The 22,600-nt window shown below is 39.1% G+C and overlaps 1 protein-coding gene across 1 annotated transcript in view; it reads left to right on the top strand.

The window, feature by feature from the left end:
• Positions 1-22,600, top strand: part of CNTNAP5 (contactin associated protein like 5) — a 292,078-nt gene that overhangs the window by 139,950 nt on the left and 129,528 nt on the right. Inside the window, exons 6-10 of the mRNA XM_027678926.1 lie at positions 1,143-1,327; positions 4,937-5,080; positions 15,877-16,141; positions 18,808-18,957; positions 20,152-20,323. Coding sequence (XP_027534727.1) covers positions 1,143-1,327; positions 4,937-5,080; positions 15,877-16,141; positions 18,808-18,957; positions 20,152-20,323 — 916 coding nt within the window. The remainder of the gene's footprint in view (positions 1-1,142; positions 1,328-4,936; positions 5,081-15,876; positions 16,142-18,807; positions 18,958-20,151; positions 20,324-22,600) is intronic.

The raw sequence follows: 22,600 nt of genomic DNA, 5'->3' as shown, positions 1-22,600 counted from the left end.
TTATTTTTACATAACCTCATTAATTGTTTAGTCCCCAATTTGTGTTTTCTTTCTTTTTTTTTTTTCATCAAAGAGTAGAAATGATAATGCAGCATTTTTTTGATTTGGGATTTGGATGTTATGTGGACCAAGTAGCTGCATCCTGAACCTCTGAATGGGGGAATCTTTGAGTCTATTGATTTGTCTTCCTCTTACAAATGTTTCCTATTAGGATAAGAATATAGTACTCTTAATTATATTATGTAACTTCTTCCAGAAGAGATACTGATGTGAATACACATTCTGAGTTGTTTTTTTTCTTCACCCATAGCCCCAAATATACAGCTTTTAGCCATTTTAAGTTCTCTGTGTGCATTCATATGTCATGAGCAAGGGTTTTGATATCTGCTCTTGAATCTTCTTGCAGCTTGCCTGGTAATGTTGGAGCATGTATTCTCTCCATTCTGCTGGAATATAAAAAAAGATATATACTCCCTCTCAATGAGAGGCTCTGAAGTGTTCAGATGTGTAGCCAGCTGGAAAACACAAGAGTGCTTGAAATTATTGAGTTAAGGCTTAAATATTTTTATGATTCTTGATCTATACTTTTGGAGATCTGGGCCAGGTTTAAGAATGTTTTTGAACTGAACGAAACACTTTGCACTCTTTTTGCTTCACTGATTTGTGCCTTTCTTTTTTTTCTGTGAAAATGGACAGCTGCAATTTTCTTGTTAAAATACAGAAAGCACATAGTTGACACTCAAGTGTCAGGAGTGGTCTGTTAATGTGACTAGACAGGAGATTTTGGTGCTGCCTGAAAGAAGCTCTTAAACCACAGGGGCCTCATATGCATGGCAGAACCAAGAGTACAGGCAGAGCAGTTATCCCATGTGTGGCAATATGTGGGTGCAGTATCACTACCACCTCCTGGTTCATCACGAGGATTTCACGGCAAAAGAAATGTGTACCTGTGGGCATACACACATATATGTGAATAAGAGGCCTGAAGAATCTAAGGCAATCTTTGGAAAGGGCTGTTTCCAATGGGCAGAGCTTCAGTTTGCATCTGGGAGCTCTGCTCTTTGCTCCCCTTGAGTTCCCAGGCTTCAGTTAAAGGGTCTGGAGGTAACTCTGGTCTCTTCTGCCTGTCTGTGCCACTCCAGGGGACTCCAACCTGCACTTCAGTAACAGCCACACATCTGTCACCCTGGGCAGCCTCCTGGATGACCAGCACTGGCACTCGGTTCTCATAGAACGCTTCAACAAGCAAGTGAACTTCACGGTGGACAAGCACACCCAACATTTCCGAACGAAGGGGGATTCAGATCACTTGGATATTGATTATGAGGTGTGTGAAGCCCTTTAGGTTATAACCTGGGAAATGAGGTATGAATTTTGGTATAAAATGAATATGATGGAAAGCAACCACTCTATAAGCTGTTTCTTTCCAGCAAAGATCTTTATTTAATACTTTCTTTCCAGAGAGAGTTCTTTCATACTTCACGAACATAAACTGTGTCAGTGCAACTCTACATATGTCAGTCTCAGAAAATGACCATTTTCTGTGCAAATATGCTTTGGATTATGCTTACACTTCAAAGTACAGCAGACTTTGAACTAAATGAAAAGTTATAGCCCAGGTTCTAGTCAAATATTCAGGGAGCAACTGCCTTTATCTGTAGGGAGAGGTGCTGTGTCATCGTCTCCAATACAATTTTGTTTGCATATTATATGCCATTCCTGCATTTGATTGACATGACCATGGGGATACCAGCCCTGAGTTGTCCCTCTATCCAACCACAGCTTGGCTTGGATTACAGTGCTTCAAATAGAGATGGGCAAGTAAAACCATTGTTTTCCCACTAGGAATGGAAGACCCTCAGAATGAAAGGGTGTTGTAGCTAGGTGGGAATCAGTCTCTTCTCCCAGGTAACAAGTGACAGAATGAGAGGGAATGGCCTCAGTTGTGCCAGGGTCTGTTTAAATTTAATAGTAGGAAAAACTTACTTTCTGAAAGGGGATCAGACATTTGAATAGGCTGTCCAGGGAAGTGGTGGAATCATCACCCCTGGAAGTGTTCAAAAGGTATGTGGATGTGGCACTTGGGATATGGTTTAGTCATGAACACAGTGGTGCTGGGTTGGACTTGATCTCAGAGTTTTTTTCCAGCCTTAGTGATTCTATGATTCTGTGACTTTCACAATAACTAGCTCTGACCCAGGTCCCTTCACGTCTGGGGATTTGCTGCAGAGCATCCTGATCTAGGGAGCCAGAGCAACTCAGTCAAGGAAGGACTGAGCAGAGGAAACATCCTGCCTGCCCACAAACCCCAAAGCTGCTGTGCTCCCCTTTGATGAAACCAAGGTGTAGCAGAGTGCAATTTATATCACTCCAACAGTTCAGTGCTCATGGCTGATAGTTGTTAAAAAAAAACCTTAAAAAAATTATATATCATCATATCTATATGCAAGGCAGTTCCTCTTCCATTCCCCCCAACAGTGCACACTTGTGTGCAAATTACGCGTGTTCATTTTTGTCCCCCTGTGCTTGTCTGTCAAGTCTCCATCACCCATAAGGCACAGGGTTGTGCTGACACAGTCAGAGCCACCACCCTCTCCAGATGTGTCGAGCTGGCACAGTTCATTGCTTAAGAGACCACAGGTTTCCCCTTTGCACTTTGAATTCTTTTCTCTGGGAAGGATCGTTTCCCAGCACACCAAAGGGAAAAAAGCAGACATCTCAGCAGTGGCAGATGCCTGCTCTCTCCTCTCAATTTCTGGCTGAAATTCCCTTGTTTGCATTTCACAAAGCAGGATGGAGAGAGTGGTACCTGTCCCATGGCACTGCTGTACCAAATCATGAGCAAATTTAGTTGAGACAGCACATTTGAGCTGGGATTCTGCAACAGCTTCAGACTGAACCATCAGGGGCCAAAGCTGTAAGTGCTTTTAAGATGGGGTTGAGAAAAGCCAAATGATTGATTCATCAGCTTTCCTAATTTCAAACTAATAAAATTCCTTGCTTCCTGCTTGATGTTGATTAGGGGAAACTCAAGCTCCAATTTAATTTGTAGAATACTTTTTCCACATGTTCCAAAATAAGGAGCTTGATAGAAAAGTTCTTTAGCTGGTGTTAATCAGCATCACCACTGACCTCTGTAGCACTCAGACCTGGTCTCTGGTGCTTAGTTTTTCACAGTGTGTTTTTTCTCCATTTGCACTGGACGATCTTTCAGTCAAACATCACAGCAATACAGGCTACTGAAAGTTTATCTCAGCACACTTTAGGGATTAAAGGTCTTACTGAGGGTAGTAAAACCATTACTTTTGTAATTAAAATTATTACCAATCACAAAGGAAACTGTTTTCTTAATAATGCAGTGGTGTAATTGATATTGATTTTTCTTCTGGTTTTGAAACTCCAGTACAGAGTCCCTAAGCAGGAAACTTTAAGGATAGAACATGAAAGAAGGAAAGTCTTCTGTTTTAGGAGGAACTAATGATTCTCACTGGAAAAAAAATTGCTACCACAGAAGCCCTCATGCCAATAACAAACCTACAAGTAGCAGTCTGTTCACTCTTTATTTCTCTGAAGTAATCAATTAATACAACTGAGGTGCAAGTTCATTAAGGACTTGTTTTCAAATAAGTGCTTTCAAGGTTACCCAGGGAGGTTTCATTTGCTTATGTATCCCAGCTTGTTACGTAGAGTGGAATGGAAAATAACACCCAAATTTCTCTTTATTTTTGTAATAATGAATTGAGTAAGGCATTAGGAGTTGTGACAGAGGAATAAGGTTGACCAGGTTCCAGCAGCTGTCAGCACGTGCCGCACAGTGCCTGCCGTTGCTGCAGTGGATGCAGCAGGACTGCAGCACATCTTCTGTGAAGTGCAGTGGCTGTAGGATCCTCACCTGCATTATCACACTCACAGTGCTGCTGGCTGTGATGGGAAAAATGAATAAAACCCTAGTGGTACCACCAGTAAGGCTTTGCCAGAAAGGTTGGTAGAATTAATTAGAAATGAGCACTGACATTTGGAAAATGAAGGTAGGATTATCAGAAGGTTTTTGGGTTGTGGGGTTTGGGAGCTGTTTTTATTTTTTTCTTTTCTTTCTTTTCTTTGAATTCTAGACAATTATGCTGGATTTTGGAAGCTTTATTTTCTTAGGCTCTTTGTCCTCCCAGGGCTTTCAGCTCTCCAGTCGAGTGATGAGTCATAGCCTGCACAGTACTAACATCTGCCAATACTTAGACAACAGCTCAGCAGAAGTTTTGTATAAATGTGTCACCTGCAGAGCTTCTTCATGACACTGCTCAGTCCCAAATGCCACATGTGACTATTGTAAAGGCCAAAGAACAATGAAATTTAGGGAAAATGAATGGAAGCTACAAATGGGATATTTTGTGTTTGTGATACTACCCTTCACTGGCTGAAACAAATATTGTTCAGATGCATGACTGGTAGAAAGGGGTGATCCCAGCTCGCAGGCAAATCATGCTCTGTGGGCAGGGAGAATTTATTCCCCCATTGCTCAGCAGTTCTGTGGTCTGCAGCTGGGTGTCATCCTTCAGGACAGTGGGGCTGTGATTTGGACACTGTGTGAACATTTCCTTGGGCATTGTGTGTTCCTGAGTGGGTAGCTGGTGACACCAGGTTGGTGTTTCAAGGCACTTCAGAGCTGTTCCAAATCGGTGAACTGTCTGCTGCAGAGGTGTTTCTCCAGCAGCTGTAATGCTATGGGGGCTGTGATTTTCTCTGTTGGGTGGCCAGGTCCTGCTTCATGCTCCCAAGTGCCTCTGTTGATGTGAATTTGTTCTTAGATAATATCCCAGCTGGATGCATGAAGTGGGGCTCTGCTGTCTTGGTTTTGGGATGATAATATAATATATATAAAAATATAAATATATACCTATTATAATATTATAAATAATACTGTTCTTATTCTTTCCAAAAGCTTAGTTTTGGAGGTATTCCTGTACCGGGGAAACCAGGAACCTTTCAGAGGAAAAATTTCCACGGGTGCATTGAGAACCTTTATTACAACGGAGTCAATATAATTGACCTGGCAAAAAGGCGCAAACCTCAGATCTATACTGTGGTAAGAGGCAATACTGCATGCTTTCCTTCTTTACTTCCATGCTGTTGGTGCTCTCTTGGTGCTGCTGGCTGCACTGAATGATCAGAGTTCAGATTTAGATAGCTGTGGGCATAATTAGCTTGTTAAAATGAGGATAACACCAGCCAGTGCTGACTCCTGTGGTGAGAGTTATTGAAAGACACATGTGGAAATTAATACATTTCTCTGACTTTCCAGGTGTATTAGAAATTGCTTGGAGAAACTTTTTAATTAATTTTCCAAGATTAAAATGTATATTTTTGATGGCATGATAGAAATCATAGAGGTTTTTTTTTCTGGTTAACTCAGATTAAGTCTTATTTTCTGGATCATTCTCTATCACTGTTGAGTAGTACAGTAGTAGCAAAATTTTACTCTGACACGTAAGTTCACATTATAGAGGAGATATAAATATTTCTTTTATTATTGGAAATAGTTTCCTTTGTACTGTTCCTTATAGTCAGTATATTGACAGTTCTGAGAAGTGTTGATCTGGTACTAGTGTCTCTAAATGTGGGGGCTAAAACTAGAGGAACTATTGTCTTATCCACCTTGCTAACAAAAAACACAAATGCAACTTCACACCTAATAATATTCAAAATTACAAATATATTTAAATGTATCATGAGCAAGATAAGGAACATTTTATTTTGCAAGAAGAGGGAACAATACTCTCCCATGCAGCCTTGACAAATTGTAAATAATTCATCTCTCTGTTTAGCTTGTGCCTCACTCCATGTTTTGATATGTGCCTTTTGGCTAACACTGTGTCTTTGGAAAAGGTGGAGATGAAACTTCTTCGGGGTCTCATGGCATCTTCTAGTTTGTAGTAGTGTATATGAACACGCTGAACCTAAAACAAAGCAAGCCAAAAGACCAAAGAAATTCTTTCTGCACTTTCCCTGCCTAGGACAAGGCTGAATACACAGAGAAATAGAAAATGGAAAGGTGATGGGTGAGAAGTCCCACATTGTGTTGCTGGCAGTCAAGACTGCCTCCAGGATGCTCCCCTGGGACTGAGAGACTTTGCTTTAATAATCTAGAGTTTGATGTTATGAGTGAGGACTCAAAAGGCTCAAGTCTTATGAACGGTGTTAAATTTCTCTTCCCCTCAGCTTACTTTCTAAGGGGGAAGCAAAGAGCCCTGGTCTGCTTCTTAGGTCATTAAACACTGGTGGTTTTGCTGCTGGATAATGGGAAGGCCTTTCTAAAGGGAAAGAGAAAAATTTTCAATGCACTTTTTCTCTGAATGGCATTGTCTGGGTATAAGTGGCCCCAGGCAACAAAACTCCATTGTCGTAATACTTGGCTCAGTCTCAGAATCCGGCTCCTTTCCTCAATGTAAGGGAGTGGGGCTGTGCCTCCATTTTTCAGTCTCTTTCACATAACACCATAATTTTCAAAGCCTGGCTGCTGTACTGCATTTCTCAAGTTCTATGAGGCTCTGTGTGCAGTTTCTTTGACACTTGTATATGCAAAACGCATGGAAAGGTTGCCACACTTAACGGTACATCACAATCTTAGATGAACACTCTTCTATGAGAAATGGTCCATGTAAATCTGTTCTTCAACCTTCTTTGCATCACAGCTATTTCTCTCCTCTGGCAATGCTCATGTTCTTCTAGGTTACACAGGATCTTCCTTTGCCACCTTCTGCTCTTCGCCACTCCTTAGCAATTAACTTACTCAAATTAAAATAACTTGTTCTTGCTAAATGTAGTCTTTTGCCTGCCAGAGTTACTCTGCACTAAATGCTTTTACTCCAAGCACGTTGAGGTTGTCATGCAACCAGCCATATCCCCAGGGAGCTGCAAGCTTCTCTGCTTCATGTCTTTGTAGTTGCTAAGGTTGTCTGGAGTGAAAATGCGATGAAAGAAAAGGCACAAAAAAATAATTAAATGTAGCAGGGACTTGAAATCACTTCTTCCAAAAATGTGTTGTATACTTGTGTTCTCTCCCCAGCTTTGGAGACCATCAGAGAGATAGTTCTGCATTGTTAGTCCCCAAAATACCTTTGTCTCCCAGCAAAAGATAATTGAGGACAAACTGATTAGTGTGGGATTAGAAAGCCATTAATGCTCAGAAATGCCAGCTTTTTCCTCCAAAGGCAGGCAGACTATATGCCTTTGTGAATGTTGACACAGTCAGTGAGCCAAACTTGTGGGTTTTCATACCCATCAGCTTTGTTTTGTTTTGTTTTTTTTTTTACTGTTGACAACTTTCACACAAGCAGCTGAATGATACATCAGCTTTGGAGGTATAGATTTCCTCTTATGATGTAGTTCCCCATCCATATAAATAATGGTCCCAAATCAGCTGCATTTAGAGTTAGAGGAAGAAACTACAGGTTGTCAATAACAGATTACTGCAGTATGTATTGTACTCTTGGGTGGTGGCTGTGATTATCATTCTGCCTGTTCTTTTCTGTAACTCATTTGCACTTGTCAGAGTTGCAATAAAACCCCTTGAGAAGACATCTCAAGATAACGAGGCAGTGTGTCTCTTTGAACTGAAACTTGCCTTCAGAATTCCATTTTTATATTGCCTGATATTTAACCTCTCTGCATGGCTCTGTCGGTTTGGACAGGATACCTGTCTACTCTCTGGGGTTTCTTCTGTCCCTGACGGCATGTTGTGGGCTTTTTTTTTTTGTGGAGGGGGGGGATAACGTCAGGGGAAGTGGTTTGGGTTCTTTGTCTGGGTTTTCTTTATTTTGTGTGTGTTTCAATTTGTTTGTTTGTTTGTGGGTTTTGTTCGGTTTGGTTTTTCCTTCCCCTAGGTCATTGAGCATAGAGGAGTAATAGGGGATCTTTTATGTGCTTTCCAAAGTGATTACTGGTTTTAATTTCAACTGGTCAAATTTCTGTAATTGCCACTGTCATGGTTTACAGCAGTTACTTGTGCTTCTTGGGCAATTAGTTAGGGGCAGGAAAATATGCACATAAGAGCCACATTTACAAGAAGCAGAAGAGAATTGTTCTTCCCAGAAGGAAACTTGGCCTGCTGATATCTGGGATGGAGAAGTCCTCATTGAAGGATTTTTTGCTTAAGAGTGTATGTAGATGTAGGAGGAGATGCAACAAGTTATAGGAAGAGAAATCCATTGAGAATTGCTTAGTACATCTGGTTGATGGAGTAGATGAGAGAAAAGATACCTATAACACTCTGTAAATAGCTATAGGATCCTGGCCACCAGTGCTTATCTACTGCTAGATTCAGGCTGCACCTTTAGAAACTGCTCAAATGTGGCCTATGACCAGCCTCTTAAGTCTTTTTGTGCTTCACTGATTTGTGATGCCAAAATAGGAAGTTGTCTAGCCAATGAAAATACATTAAGAGGTCATGAAAAGATGCTGTGTTTTATCTTCAGTGTTCCACTCTACTTACTGAAATTGAGAAAAACACAATCTCCCTTTCTCTTCCATTACCTCTGGCTAATAGAAATTGAAGCCGTATTTTTATTTAGCAGAGCAAACCCTGTGCTGACTTGAGAAGAGTGCAGGATATTTGTAAGGCAGAAGTTGTCAGCCCTCAGATATGCTTGAATTTCTACTCTGGCCTGCCATGTTGAATCTGGGAGTGACAGTTCAGCACAGCAAGGGATGTGGTGACATGTAAATGTATCACTGTAGTGCCTTGGGGAAATAACCAATTGCCAGCATCAAAGAGCAAGGAAAGATACTTAGTGACAGAAGAATGTAAACTAATAATTCATTCCCTTTATAGAGAATCCAAACATGCTATTTTATTAAGCTGATTTGAGATACCTTCATCCTGAGAAGTATTTACTTGTCTATGCCTGTCTTGTTCTACCAAAGTGCTATTGCAAGTGTTGATCTATCTTTGAATATCAGGCTGGTGATTTGTGAAGGCCCCTACTAGGATTTGAAGAATCAGGAGTTAGATTTTTTTTCTTAGTTTTTGCACTGCAGTCAGACTATAGGAATCATAAATAAAAAATGTTGGAAATGCTTAGTGACAACTTCCTAAGGACGAAATGGAACTTCTAAAAAAAAAAAAGTTTTATTCAGTTATATAATGAAAGTTTTGAGTCACACAATTAGAAAGAGAACTGAATTTACTGAGTTTTAGGTAAGGCAGGTGAACTCAGATTCCAGAAATATTTGGTTCCTGTAAAAATAGCTTTTTATATTTTCTTCTGTGTTCCTTTATACCCTCTGGGTCTTCAGATGAGTCTCCTTCACAGTCTACCTGTAGTGTGGAGTAGCAAGGAAGTCTATATAAATAGCATTCATTTTCAGGTCCCATTTTATTGTTGCTGAATGGTATAACAGGATTATTTTGAAAGAAATTAGGTATGTCACCTCAATTAAGGTCTTGAAATAAAGTCTGTTTAAATGACATTTTTCCTATTGATTTCAGTTGGCTTTGTCTACCATTCTAGAGTTTCAGAGTGCAAATATATAATCCAGCACATAGCTGTAAAAATAAACTCTCTTTGATATAAAAGTTTTTTTTGTGTTAGGATTTTGATAGTTGTGATGACAAGTGAAACAAGACTTTTGAGGAGAAAGACCATATTTTTTAATAAGATTAGTTGACATGCAGAAAAAAATGACATTTCTGAGCAAATAAGACCTTTTTGAGAGTCATCACCCTTCAGCAAATTACATGTTAGAAACAATTGTTCAGAGCTTTATTTATTACATTATCTGGATAGTCAAATTGAATGAATAGGGCAGTTAGTACCTGCTGAGTGGAGCAGGATGTTTCAAGGTGGGACGTGATAAGGCAGTTAGTCCCTGTAGGAGAGGAAGAGAGATGGCTAATTATTGTCAGAGGAGTTAGCAGGGAAAAAGGAAAATGGGATGGAATGCAATTTGCTTCAAAGCCAAGGCTTTAATGTATTTTGTAAGGTCTTATTTCAATTGGTAAGGCCTTGGGAACTACTTGGTACTTGGCTACCTGACATAACAGAAAGGGAGCAAGCTGACCCCATCACAATCAAGAGCCAGGATTGTGTTCAGTTCACACCAGTCATTTAGGATGGTGTTATACTATGATACACTGATAATTTGAATTTAAAAGAGGAGAATCTATTAAAGGAAACTAACACATTTAAAAAAAAAAACAAACAAAAAAAAACAAAACCCAAAACCAAACCAAAAAAAAACTGATAAGAATTGCTTTCTGTACATTTTTCTATTTTGAAGTAGATGTGATTCTGTTTCATAATAATAATTAAAAAATCCTTGCTGCTGTGTTTTGTTCCAGGCAATAAAACTTAATAAGCTGGAGATGTCTTTACCTTGAGCTGGAACAAAAATTGGACTTGGATTGTAATAATTTGCCAGTTTAATCTAAGACATCTATCTTATTCACTTCTGGCAAGGTGAATTTGAAAGGCTGGCTTGATTCCTACTTGTTGTTCAAAGGAGGGTGTCTGGATGAGATGGAGTTAATTCTCCATAGCAGACCCCAGAGGACTGTGCTTTGTGTTGGTGGCTAGAAAGGTATTGATAACACACCAGTGTTTTGGCTACTGCTGAGCAGTGTTGGCACAGCATCAAGGGCACCTCTCCAATATTCCTCCCTCACCAGGAGCCTGGGGGTAGGTGAGATCCTGGGAGGTGACATAGCCAGGACAGCTGACCCAAACTGACCAAAGCGATGTTCCATACCGTATAAATCTGCTCAACAATAAAAGCCAAGAGAAAGGAGAAGGAGGAGGATACCATTTATTATTGTGATGTTTGTCTTCTGGAGCAACTACTACTTTTGCTGAAAGCCTGCTTCCTAGGAAGTGTCTGGACATCACCTGCTGATGGAAAGTAGAGAATAAATCTTTGGTTTCCTTTACTTCTATGTATGGCTTTTGCTTTATTAAACTGCCTTTATCTTGACCTAAAAGGTTTTTTTCCATCTCTATTTTCTTCCCGTGCCCCATGAGGAGGGGAGTGATAGAGTGCCTTGGTGGGCACCTGGCGTCCAGACAGGGTGAATCTACCACAAAGAGAAAATATTAAGTGGTCACTCTTTTTTTGCATTTCCTCCTGTGGTCTTTTTTTTTTTTCCTTTTCCTGTCTCTCTGAGAGAAATGATGCAATTTTTCCAAATTACCTCTATATTTGCTCCCATCTTTTATCAGCAACTCTTAACTATTGTACCATATAATGAAACAATAATGTACAGTTACTATGGGCATAAAATGGTAAAATGCTTTGTTCTGCTTTTGGCCAGTGACATAGTCAGCTTAGGACTCTGAGATAAACAACATCCATAAACATTTAGCCAAGCATCTAATCCCTGATTCTTTCACAGTCACAGTGTTTCAGTTTTTTTGAAGCCTTCTTCTTTTTTTTTTTTTTTTGCTAAGTGCTACTTTTTCCACATTAGGAACATTATTTTAATGTAAACAACTTAAAGCAATGTGATAAACAATTAGAATTTTATCAGCATTCGTGATACCTGCAGTAAGTGGAGATAGGGCAATTCTTTATCATGAGACTGATTATCACAGGGCTATATTAGTTTCAATGAAACTTGGATCAGGAAAGCTTTCAGATTTTCATAATTTTGCTTAATGAAAGAGGAATCCACTTCAGTTTAGGGTGGGTATGGGCCCCTGCTCTTGGAATGGATTGGTTGCTCACTCAGTGGACTACTCAAGTAACACTCTGCACCTTGGTGCTCCCATATCCTGTTTGAAGACAGTTTGCAACAGTATTTCAGAAGGCTGGAGCTGGGATCTCACTTTGATTTGCTTTTCATTCAGTGCTTAGCAAGGTCTTGAAATGTATTTGAAATCTATGTGGATTTCCTGACATCTGTTCTTCTTGAGATAGTTAATTTAAAAACAGGATTTGAAGGGACCTCCCTCATTCTCAAAATCCAGTTGCTCAGAGTCAAGTGACAGTTTTTCATCTTATCCTTTGAAACTGCATCAGAGGTCACTTTTTTCCTCTGTCAGCTTGCTTGCAAATTCATCTGCAAACTCAGTCTCTTCACAGCTAGAAATACTCCTCAAATTTCTAAGCTGGAGATATTCTGGCCACTTTACTACGTTTGTATCTCAGCCAGGCCTGGGATTTTAGTCCCCTTACCTGTCATACGAAATATTCCTTTCTAATCTTCCACAGAAAGCAAGATATCCTTTTTATTGGACAGTATCCATAGAGTGATTAATGACAAAAGTTAAGTGCCCATTTGATGCTCTAACCCGCAGGTAGAATAAGAGCTCAGAAATACTCATTTATTGTTCTTTCTTTTCAAGCTGTGATCTTGGCCTGGATCCTCTGGTAGGCTAAGTGCTGAGGATTTCAGCGCAGCTGTCAGTTTGAATAATTTCCCAAGTGCATCTTATTTTTGATTAGTATTCTGTGAGAGCAAGGAGAATGTATAAGAAACTTGATACCAGTTGCCCTGGCTATGGTGTTGTCTTCTCTCTTCATTGAACAGTACATAATACTACATGAAGAAAGGCCAGAAAAGGCTGAAATGGTTCATTAAAGTTATACAGGTTTTATTGAAGTCCCACAGAAGTCACTGGAAAGGCTCCAGTCAGTTTTGGATGAGGTTTATGGCTCAGAGGATCTTCTAATGTAATCCACTTTTATCCTCATCACTTAGCAACCGTGTTCTTCCATTCTCTTTTAATAGGAAAGGCTTTGATTCTTTCTTAAAATGCTGTAACATGATGTTGCCTGTTGATTCAACACCTTACTTGAACAAGAATTATCTCTAAAACTGTACCTTGCCTGCAGAAATATGGGGTGGTTCCACTCTTTTCTTAGACAAGCACCATGGCAGCCAGTGAAAAAATTGTAAATAACTCCATTGCATTTCTAGGTTCAGAAGTTTTCTCTTGTAAGAACAATAAGAACTCTTTTGGAAAGATTTCACTGCTGGTTAGAGGAGTCGTTAATCAGTCTGAGGATGGACTCAATGGAATTCTCAAATGCCCTAGTATAGCTAGAGTTTCCAGCAGCTGAGTAGAGCTGAGCATCTCCTTTATTGTCTCTAGGGATTAGACTGTTCTTATCCCATTTCCTAGCCAATGAGCTTCAACTTTTCAGTTAAACTGGGTTCAATTACAAAATCAAGTGTCTGCCAGAAATCTGGCATATACCCTGGAGAGTTCTAGAACTGCTGCCAATTAAAGCAAAATGCTCGTGATCAGATGCAGGTTTAAAGGGAGCTGTTTACTTTTCTGACTTAGACCTCCTTGCATAACTTGTTTGAGAATAAAATTCAGTACAAATTTAACAGTTTTTGTAAAAGGAACCTATCCTACTTCAGCGGACAAATGTTTTTCAAATCAACAGTTGCGTATTTCTTAATGGGATTTTCATGTTATTGTCTCTAGGAAGGTGGACAGCGTTGGTCAGTGTAAGGACAGCAGCAGCTATTGTTGGTGTGTATTAAATACATCATCTGGTTTTACCCTAGAATGCTGCTTTTAGAAGGTGTTTCCCTCCTAAATGAGTCAGTTCAACTGACTTAAGTTTACATGGCGTCAACTTTATTTAACCTTTTTTTTTCCCCCCACAAACACTGGCTAGTTTTTAGCTCTAACTGCACCTTGTTAAGGCCTTTACATCATGGAGATCTCAATTTTTGAATAAGAGTAACAAAAATACCATCTGAAAAGAACTCCCCCAAAAGGTAGACACACCTCTTGTCTATCCCAAAAATGTACCTTTAATCTCACGTGCATACGCACCACCTTTATGCGTTTCCACCTGCTTGTTCTTGTGGCAGGTGGAATCACACTCTTCTTCAGTTTAGTCAATGGAGAGGCTGCAGAACTTGAAGTCTCACCAGGTTAAGCAAGGGAAGAGATGTGTAGCTCCTGTCCATGTGTCCCAGCGCTGGCCATGGAATCAACACTCTTTGCTGATCATGTGTCAGGACAGGACATGTGTATATCTCAGCTTGCATGAATTGCTAGATGCTGTGAATGACTAGAGCGTTGCTGAGTTTTTCAAGGTGTGAAGGCAACCCATGAATTTGAGACTAGTGGCATGTCAAATGCAGACCGAAACATTACCTTATATTTGGGCATATACCTATGCATCAGTGACACTTTGTTATGGTGCTGCTACAAACAGCTGGAAGCATATTAACTACACAAGGTCTCTACTGGCTTGTTTTAAGGTCATCTGAAAGTTTGTTGTGCACTGCAAAATGTTTTTTCCTCTTAGCATTTGCCTTCTTTGGCACCATTAAGTCAGACTAGGCATAGCTTTTTCTGCAGGTAGGTAAAAATCTGGAAAGAGCTTTGAGACAAAAATCATATCTGAATTCTTTACTGGGAGGGCGATGAGATACTGAAAAAGTTTTCACAGAGAATTTGTGGATACCCATTCCTGGAAATGTTCAAGACCAGGTTGGATGGGGCTTTGAGCAACCTAGTCTAGTGGAAGGGAGATTGGAATGAGATGAACTTTAAGGTCCCTTCAAACCCAAACCATTCTATGATCAATCTTACAACTTTGTGTAAAGTACTGAAAGCACTGTAAAGGTCTAAAATTCCAAAGGAAAATAGTAATTGCCATTTAAAGTGTCTAAACTTAAAAAAGCTCTAGAGAAGGTTAACTGTATTTATTTATAATCCTGCAATTGACTGTTTTCTGTAATTTGGCATGAATTTGATTGAAAATTGAGGTGGAGATATAACAACAACAATAGCAAAAAAAAGCTTGTGGCAACTCTTATGCAGGCAAAACCCACCAGGTAGTAGAAACTTTGAAGGCTGAGAACAAATTTCTGTCCTACTTCCCACCTAACTGACATTCAGTGGAGTTTGGATAAACTTTGGATTATATTTCAAAACTCATTCTAATATATTATGCCCATAGATTTCTTTTACCATTGCTAAATCTGGTATGTAGCATTCTGAACCTCACAGGGCAGGTAATATGTAAATAACTCTATATAGATAAATATCTATCAAGGGCTCTTTCACCCAGTGATAACTTAGTCTATTTCTGACACTTTATTTTCCGTTTTAAAATAGGAGCTGGAAAGACATTTGAAAGTGATAGGGAACAGTTTCATCAGCTGTCTGAGATGGCAGAGAGGAATTCCCCAAGCACTGTGCAACTTCCTGCACATCCATCAAGTGCTGTTGGTAATAATTATCCTGCTAGAGTGAGGCATGGGCTCTGATGAGAAGCGTTATCATGGAGAAAGCCTTACACTCCAATGTTCTTGTCAGATTACAGTTAGTATTTTACAAAGCAGCCTAGTTCAAAGCAAGGTGGCTGCAACAATCTCCTGAAGTGGCTTTGAAAGACATAGCTCCTTAGATGCATCCTGGCTTTATATGTTGTTAAGGTTTTATTACGTCTTGAATGACCTAGTTGGGTAATCTACAATGGCTGAGCAAAATGGAGTCACTTCTTCCACAAACTGCAGTGATACATGCTGGTACAGATTCTGCTGACTGCTTTGAGTAAATGTGCTGCTTTTCTGGGCAAGTACCACCATTAATTTCAGGGCTGGATGACTGACGTAATCAACTAAGGCGTGGTGTTGATAAGGGACATTTAGACACATCTAGATACTTCTAAGAACTGTTTTGATTCTTTGATCTTTCCCATTTAGGATGAAAGTAAAATTTTGAAGTTAGATGTGTTTTCCCAGCATGGACAGATACATTTCCTAATGGTTTCCCAAGATTTGTGTCTGAATAACAATACCAATTTCAGCCTCGAGGGCCATTAGAAATCCTGTGAGCTTATTTAAATAAAGATGCTTTGGGATGACTGAAAAAAAAAGTCATACTGATTATGTTTGATTTTTATTGTTTGCAGGGGAACGTGACCTTTTCTTGCTCAGAACCACAAATTGTTCCCATCACCTTTGTGAGCACCAGTCGAAGCTACTTGCTACTACCTGGCACTCCTCAAATTGATGGTTTGTCAGTCAGCTTCCAGTTTCGAACATGGAATAAAGATGGCTTACTTCTGTTTACCGAATTGTCTGAAAATTCAGGACCTCTCTTGGTTTACCTCCATGGTGGGAGATTGACATTACTTATTCAAAAAGAGACTGAGAACCCAGTGGAAATCAGTGAAGGTGCTTATTTTTTGTTTACTTTCGCTTGTCTCCCTCTAAAACACAGAGTTTCAGCTCCACAGGATGAAAGGATCAAGAAATAAGGAAACATCGAATCTTACTTTCTTTTTTAAATTTTCCTTTGATTTCCAGTGGTAGAGCCACCCAGTACAGCTTGACCTAAGCATGGAAAATTGGCATCCTGAGATCTCCAGACTCAAACTGTCTGACAAATAGATCGACCTCTGTGTTCTTAAGCAGTCATGCTAAATTTTCTTCAGTCAGGTCACACGAAGACCTTCCTGTTTCCTATCTTCAGTAGTCAGCTGGGAGGCAGCTCAGCCACTGCACCTTTCTCCAGCACAAGTTAAGGCAGCCTTGAAGGTGATTTTCTTCCTCTGACTGTAGCTTTACACTCTATCTTTGTGCTACACTCAGAAGAGAGACTGAGCATGGGCTTCCTTTCCTTACACTCCCTCATGGGCTTCCTCAGTCACTTTGCAAGTTGCTTTTTTCAGTGCAGCTGGTGGGATGCCTCTTTAATTTAAAATTGTGGGGAAACTGCTTGTAAACTCTTACCAGAACACCTTTGCATTGGATTACAGAGACATCAGGGAAACAATTTCAGATGTACAACAAAGGCAGGACCAGAGTGGCCCTACTGCCATGCCAATGTGACTTGCATAAGCCATGCTGGCATCCCAAACAGAAATGTTCCTAGTCCAGGGCCTCTGCATATCCCCTTGCTGTTATGCAGACATGCTGGGGAGGGAGAGTGGGAAATTAATTTTTTACATTGTTTGAATACCAGTTGCCAAAGGTGGACTGATGGAACTCGGATGAAATGAAATAATAATAATAACAATAACAATAATAATAATACTAATACTACTACTAATAATAATATCTATTATTAATGAGTGTATATAAAATATAATTATTATAATAATAACTGTTATTAGATATGAGAGCAGATGTTTTAAAACATTTAATATTAGATATCCCCTGTAAAGACTAAAAGAGAATAGTTGTATCTATTAAAAGAAGCAGAGATAAAAACTGACAGAATTGTCAAAGCAGAGCTGTTTTGTTTTGTTCCCCTGTGTGTGTTTTGTTCCCCTTTATTATAGAAAATGAGGCAGCCCTGCATCTATTGTTGTTCATGTAGATTGCCACAGCCATAGTTTGCTGCAACTGAACACTGAAAACTGAGGTTCCAGCCTTTATTGCAGTCCTAATTAAATTGTTGACAAAACTGAGACAATGTCAATATTTGTTTGGATGTGTATGTTTTTTGTAATTCTGAAATCATGAACCTGAGCCCAGCCTTTGGTACTATCCAAAACATGGCTAAACTGCCTACTTACACATGGAAAATATGCAGAAAGTGCGAATGCCATCTTCCACAGATGTCAGGTACTCCCAAAAAACTCACGCTTGCTCAAGAATGAACCTATTTTTGCCTGAAATGGGACCTATTTTGTTTTGTCATCGTTTCAAAATTCAGCAACATATTTCACTTCAAAATGGACTCGTTCTAGTTGAAAAATCATACATTTTTGCTGTAAAACCAGCCTCTAATTCTATGGCAATTGTGCATGTGTTAACAGCCATTACTGAGGAAATAGTCTCATTTTCGAATTCATAATGAAATGGCTTTTCATACACATAACTCCCACATTTTTTTATTGTGTTTTGAACTGTTCCCAAAGTTCTTTGTGTTACTAAGTGCTCGTTTGTTTTCTCTGAAAGCTACATTAACAAAAATATTCTGTTAGGGAGGGGAGTAAATACTAGTTGTCTGTACCTGATTTCAGTGACTCCAGCCTGACAGTAGCATATTTTGAACTGTAATTAGGTTACTTTTGATCTGCACCACTGTGTGTGAGCTCAGAAGCTTGCCCAGTGATTTTTACAGCTGTCAGAGTAGTGGATGTGGAGTTTCTCTGTAGCTTTGTGGTGCTGTTTCAAGAGCCACATGGTGGAACACTGATTTTCAGAATAAGGAAACGGAGAGGTCATATCCCGCTTCGCGCAAGTGTGTAGAAGAGAAAGAGGCTACCTCGTGTTGTTATCTCTCATTTTTCTTTTCCTGGTCAGAGAAACAATCACAGCTCTCAGAAGATCCATGTTGAAATCCAATGTAGAAAGGTGCAAAGTGCATCCATTAATAGTACTGTGTGCTGCATTAGTTCTGAAGGGTTTTAAGAAACACAAATCCTGCTGATACCTACTGGAGACTGTCAGGTTTCATATGGAGCCTGAGAGCAGGGTATGACTGTCTCACTGAATCTAATCCTCTGTGACCTCAAGCATGTTTAGTACCAGAAGCTCAGTAGAGATCTCTGCATTTACCAGCAGACTGAAGATAGACATAAAGGTGCACAAAATGATACTAATGTGCTACCACAAAGGTGAAAGATCTGGCTAGCTTGATGAGTCCCTGCAGCACCAGTTTAGGTTAAAATGAAGATGACCTGCTTAAATACTCTCAAAAGCTTTCTCTTTCTTTAGCCCTTCTATGCCAGTTTGTTTCCAGAGTTAATGAGTTCTTTTCAGCTTACAGTTCTACCTCTTTTTGGATCAACTGCATATTTGTGGTCACCTGTTGGAAGCAACGGGAGGTTTGAAGACCACAGTTGTCTCCTGCACCTCTTTTTTCACTCTTTGTACTTGTTTTTTGCCAGGCACCAATCTCCACGATGGGCTTTGGCATTCTGTTAACATCAATGCCAGAAGACATCGCATTACCCTGACACTGGATAACAACGCTGCCACCGCCAGCCATGCAACCACTGTCTCAAGGATCTACTCTGGGAACAGCTACTATTTTGGAGGTAGGTTATTTCAGACAGGTTTCTGTGATGCAATTCCTCAGGTGCTCACCATTGAGTTCTCCCTAGGTGCAGGGAGAACTCTGCAGCTAAGAGCAAATGGAATGACTGATTTTGGACAGCCAATTGAGCTGCAACGTATACAGCACTGTGGGCAGATTGAAGGGTGTTGGTTAAGCCTGACAGAGAGAGAACAAGAAGAACTGCTAGCACAGCTGTAAAAGTGGATAACTTGTAGTGGTAGCCAATGGATACCTAAATCTAGCTGAAAAAATATGCAAAATTTACAAAACTTTATTAACCACAAGTGGGATTTTTTTGGGTTTTGGTGTTGGGTTTTTTTTGTGTGGTTTTTTTTTTGTGTGGTTTTTTGTTTGTTTGTTTGTTTTGGGGGGGTTTTTTGTGTTTTTGTTTTTGTTAAAAGGCCCTAGAACTATTAGTATTATCAATATTCCTGTAGATATCACAGTTCTGATCAGGCTCAGTGACTCTAGACTTCAGAACTTAGATGACATATGGCTCAGATCTACTGAGGTATTTAGGTACGGTACTCTCGTGGAAATGAATATAGGTTTAGGTCAGTTTTTAAATTGGAAAGAACAGACTTGAAAAATACTATCTTCTCCTTTTTGGAGTGCAAGCATTAATTTAGATAACAGTTGTGTCATTAACTGTCTTTTTATATAATACATTTCTGTGTAGTGCTTCCTGTAGCGAGGGTCTGATTTTGATGAACCCTCTGGATACAGCACTAAGTGAGGATGCACAGGAGGCTTTGGATCTCAGAGTTGTCTAAATATTGAGGAAGAGATACAAATGGCTTTCTTGCTGCCCACAGGATTTCATCCTTTTACTGTATGCATTGCTTCAGTAACAGAATTTAGCTCATAATGATTTTACTTTTCGTACAACTTTTTCAGTGCGAGTTAGTTGCTATCAACTGTGGAGTTTAAAGACGAAAAAAATCACATTTTGATTTTGCTTATCACTTGTGAAAACCTCATACTCTGATATTTCCAGTAGCTGGCTGCTCTCTATGTTTTATCCCTTAACTGGATTTATAACACAGGAGGTTGCGTAGCACAAGGAATAAAAACCTTTGGAATAATAAGCCTAGGAGTTCTTGCATTATGAAATCCCAGCAGAAATAGTTGAACATTCCAATATTCTTCTCTGCCTCTTCTCTTTTTCCCACAGGGTGCCCTGACAATTTCACTGATTCCCAGTGTTTAAATCCCATTACTGCTTTTCAAGGCTGTATGAGGCTCATCTTTATTGATAACCAGCCCAAGGACCTCATTTTAGTTCAGCAAGGCTCCCTGGGGAATTTTAGTGATTTACACATTGATCTGTGTGGCATCAAAGACAGGTAATTATTATTTCCTCTTTCTTGTATTTGTTCTTTTTTCATCCTAGTGGTTTATAGATACAGGTTGCATTAAGTGAAAATTCTAATCTGCCAACATTACGGATATTAGGCATAATAGAGCTACTAATAGAAAATACCACAACAAAGATAGGAGGACTGGAGGGGAAATGGTTTCAATTACAGGAGGCTCTCTTCACATTGACTTGTAGGAAATAGAGTATGCAAATTCAATCAAAATACAGATTGGTGAAAGGATTAAATTTTATGCATAAACAACATTAGATTACTTTGAAGTTTTAGAGGAAATGAAAGAGAAGGAAAAATTACTTGATTTATCAGAACATGTCATCCCCTTAATATATTAGTTGGTTTTGCTTAAGTAAATAATTTACAATTTTTCTTGTTAGCCATTACAGCACATTCATGATGAAGATATGGTACACCTTATGTGCAATACTGCCCCTTCAGTGAGACAATATAATGATGAAATGTCTGTATCTGCCAGAGACACCTTTGAGTTTAAGTAGTAATCTGAATCCCTTCTAAATTGAAACCTGACAGGAACCACAGATTTTCATGTAAAAGTAGAGAGGAAATGAGCAACCGATTTCTTTTTAAAGTACTTTATAATTTCTCTTTTGTTTCTTGGGGATTTTTAGTGTCTAAATATTTCTGAATTATTTCTGCAAATGTGTGCTTTGAAGTTAGTATGTGGAATAATAGGTTCTATTTTGGTTTTTTTTTTAATCTAGCTAAGTTCTGAAAAATGGAAATTGAACTGCTGGAAATTTAATATGCTTCAGATAGTTAAGGGAGTAGTAAGGATATTTTGGAAATGCATTAGGACCTTAAGCATTTAATGAATATTTTTCAAATATGTTGCATAGAGAGTTGGAGCCAAAGGCAAGTCTCCATTATTCCTTACTGTAGCAGGGAACAGCCTGCTGGAGCTGCAGTTTTTTGATAAGTGGGCAAAACCTCTGTGATCTGAGGTCTTTATGCTCATATTTGTATGTTCATGTTTGTTAATTTGTATGGAGAAAGTACTCAATTTGCTGATCAAACCTCTTTCCAGGTTTAATGGTTACTGAATTCAGAGGAACGTGAATTTCACACTTGGTGTGCCTGAAATGGTAGATGAAATTCATAAGATAAAGCTGATTTAATAAAAGGAATTAAAATGTCATTTTTCCTGAGATTTAAGAGAAAGAATTTTGTTGTTTTCTTGGAAAAATAGATTTTTTGAAATCAAGTAGACCGTTCAAAACCAATTGGTGTGTTTGTATGTTGAAACAAAAGGGAATTCTGGCATGCTGCAGAGGTGCTGTGGGATGTCTCCAATGCCTTCATTGTCACCAAGTGCAGGCTACAGTGTAACTGTAGTTCTACTGAAATTATCTTCCTTATTTTTGGTGTACCAAGGATGACAAGCATCAATCTCTGATCACACCATAAAATTATTTAGGACAAGAATCGAAACATCATAAGAATGGTGGTGTTTTACATTAACACCACCATTATTGTGGAATATCACACATGCACAAAAAAAAGTGATATGTATCTAGTGAAGATTTAAACACTCTATTCAAATGCTTTTCTCTGGACAGCTTTAAATTTTTGTGTCCATACCAAATGATCCAGATAGATTTATACGAGACATGATCTCTAGTAGTTATGATCTAGTAGATGTGATATACTAGATCATAGAGTAGATATGATCACAAAACCAAGGTAGATTTTAAAAAAGGAAAAAAAATTATTTACAATTGGAAAAAATTATTGTCTTATGGATGGATTTGACATATCAGTGGAGGTGCCTTGAAGGGGAGGGGGAAACCTGTTGTGGGGAAAGTGTTGGGTTGAACTTCAGAAATTCTCCTCATCATGGAAAGGTGTGAGCCTCACTGGCACTGTGGAGATTGAAGTTTTCTCACTCAGTGAAACGGCCAGTGCTCCCTCCTTGTCCAAAAACTCCAATAACTGTGCTTTTGCTGGGAAGAAGAAAGGATATATGTTTGGGGTCTTTGTGGTCCAAATCATATTATACTTTTTACTCATCTGGGATACAATCTTGAGAGAAGTTAAATTTACAGAATTGATTTCATGAAGTTAAGTTGTTCAGTTCAAAGAAAATAAATAAGGAAATTGATCCTAAGCCAGTGGATGAGCTGGGGATAGACTGAACAAGAAAGTATTTGTGGAGTATGTTCCTCCTAGTCATTTTTGAAAATTGTAGGTTTTGCAAGCTTATATTATGGCATAATCGGTTATAACAAA

The sequence above is a fragment of the Neopelma chrysocephalum genome, unplaced genomic scaffold (assembly GCF_003984885.1).
Source record: "Neopelma chrysocephalum unplaced genomic scaffold, ASM398488v2 Primary Assembly neopelma1_44, whole genome shotgun sequence".
NCBI lineage: Eukaryota > Metazoa > Chordata > Aves > Passeriformes > Pipridae > Neopelma > Neopelma chrysocephalum.
Note: the sequence above shows the minus strand (reverse complement) of the source record. Positions and strands in the feature narration are given on the sequence as shown.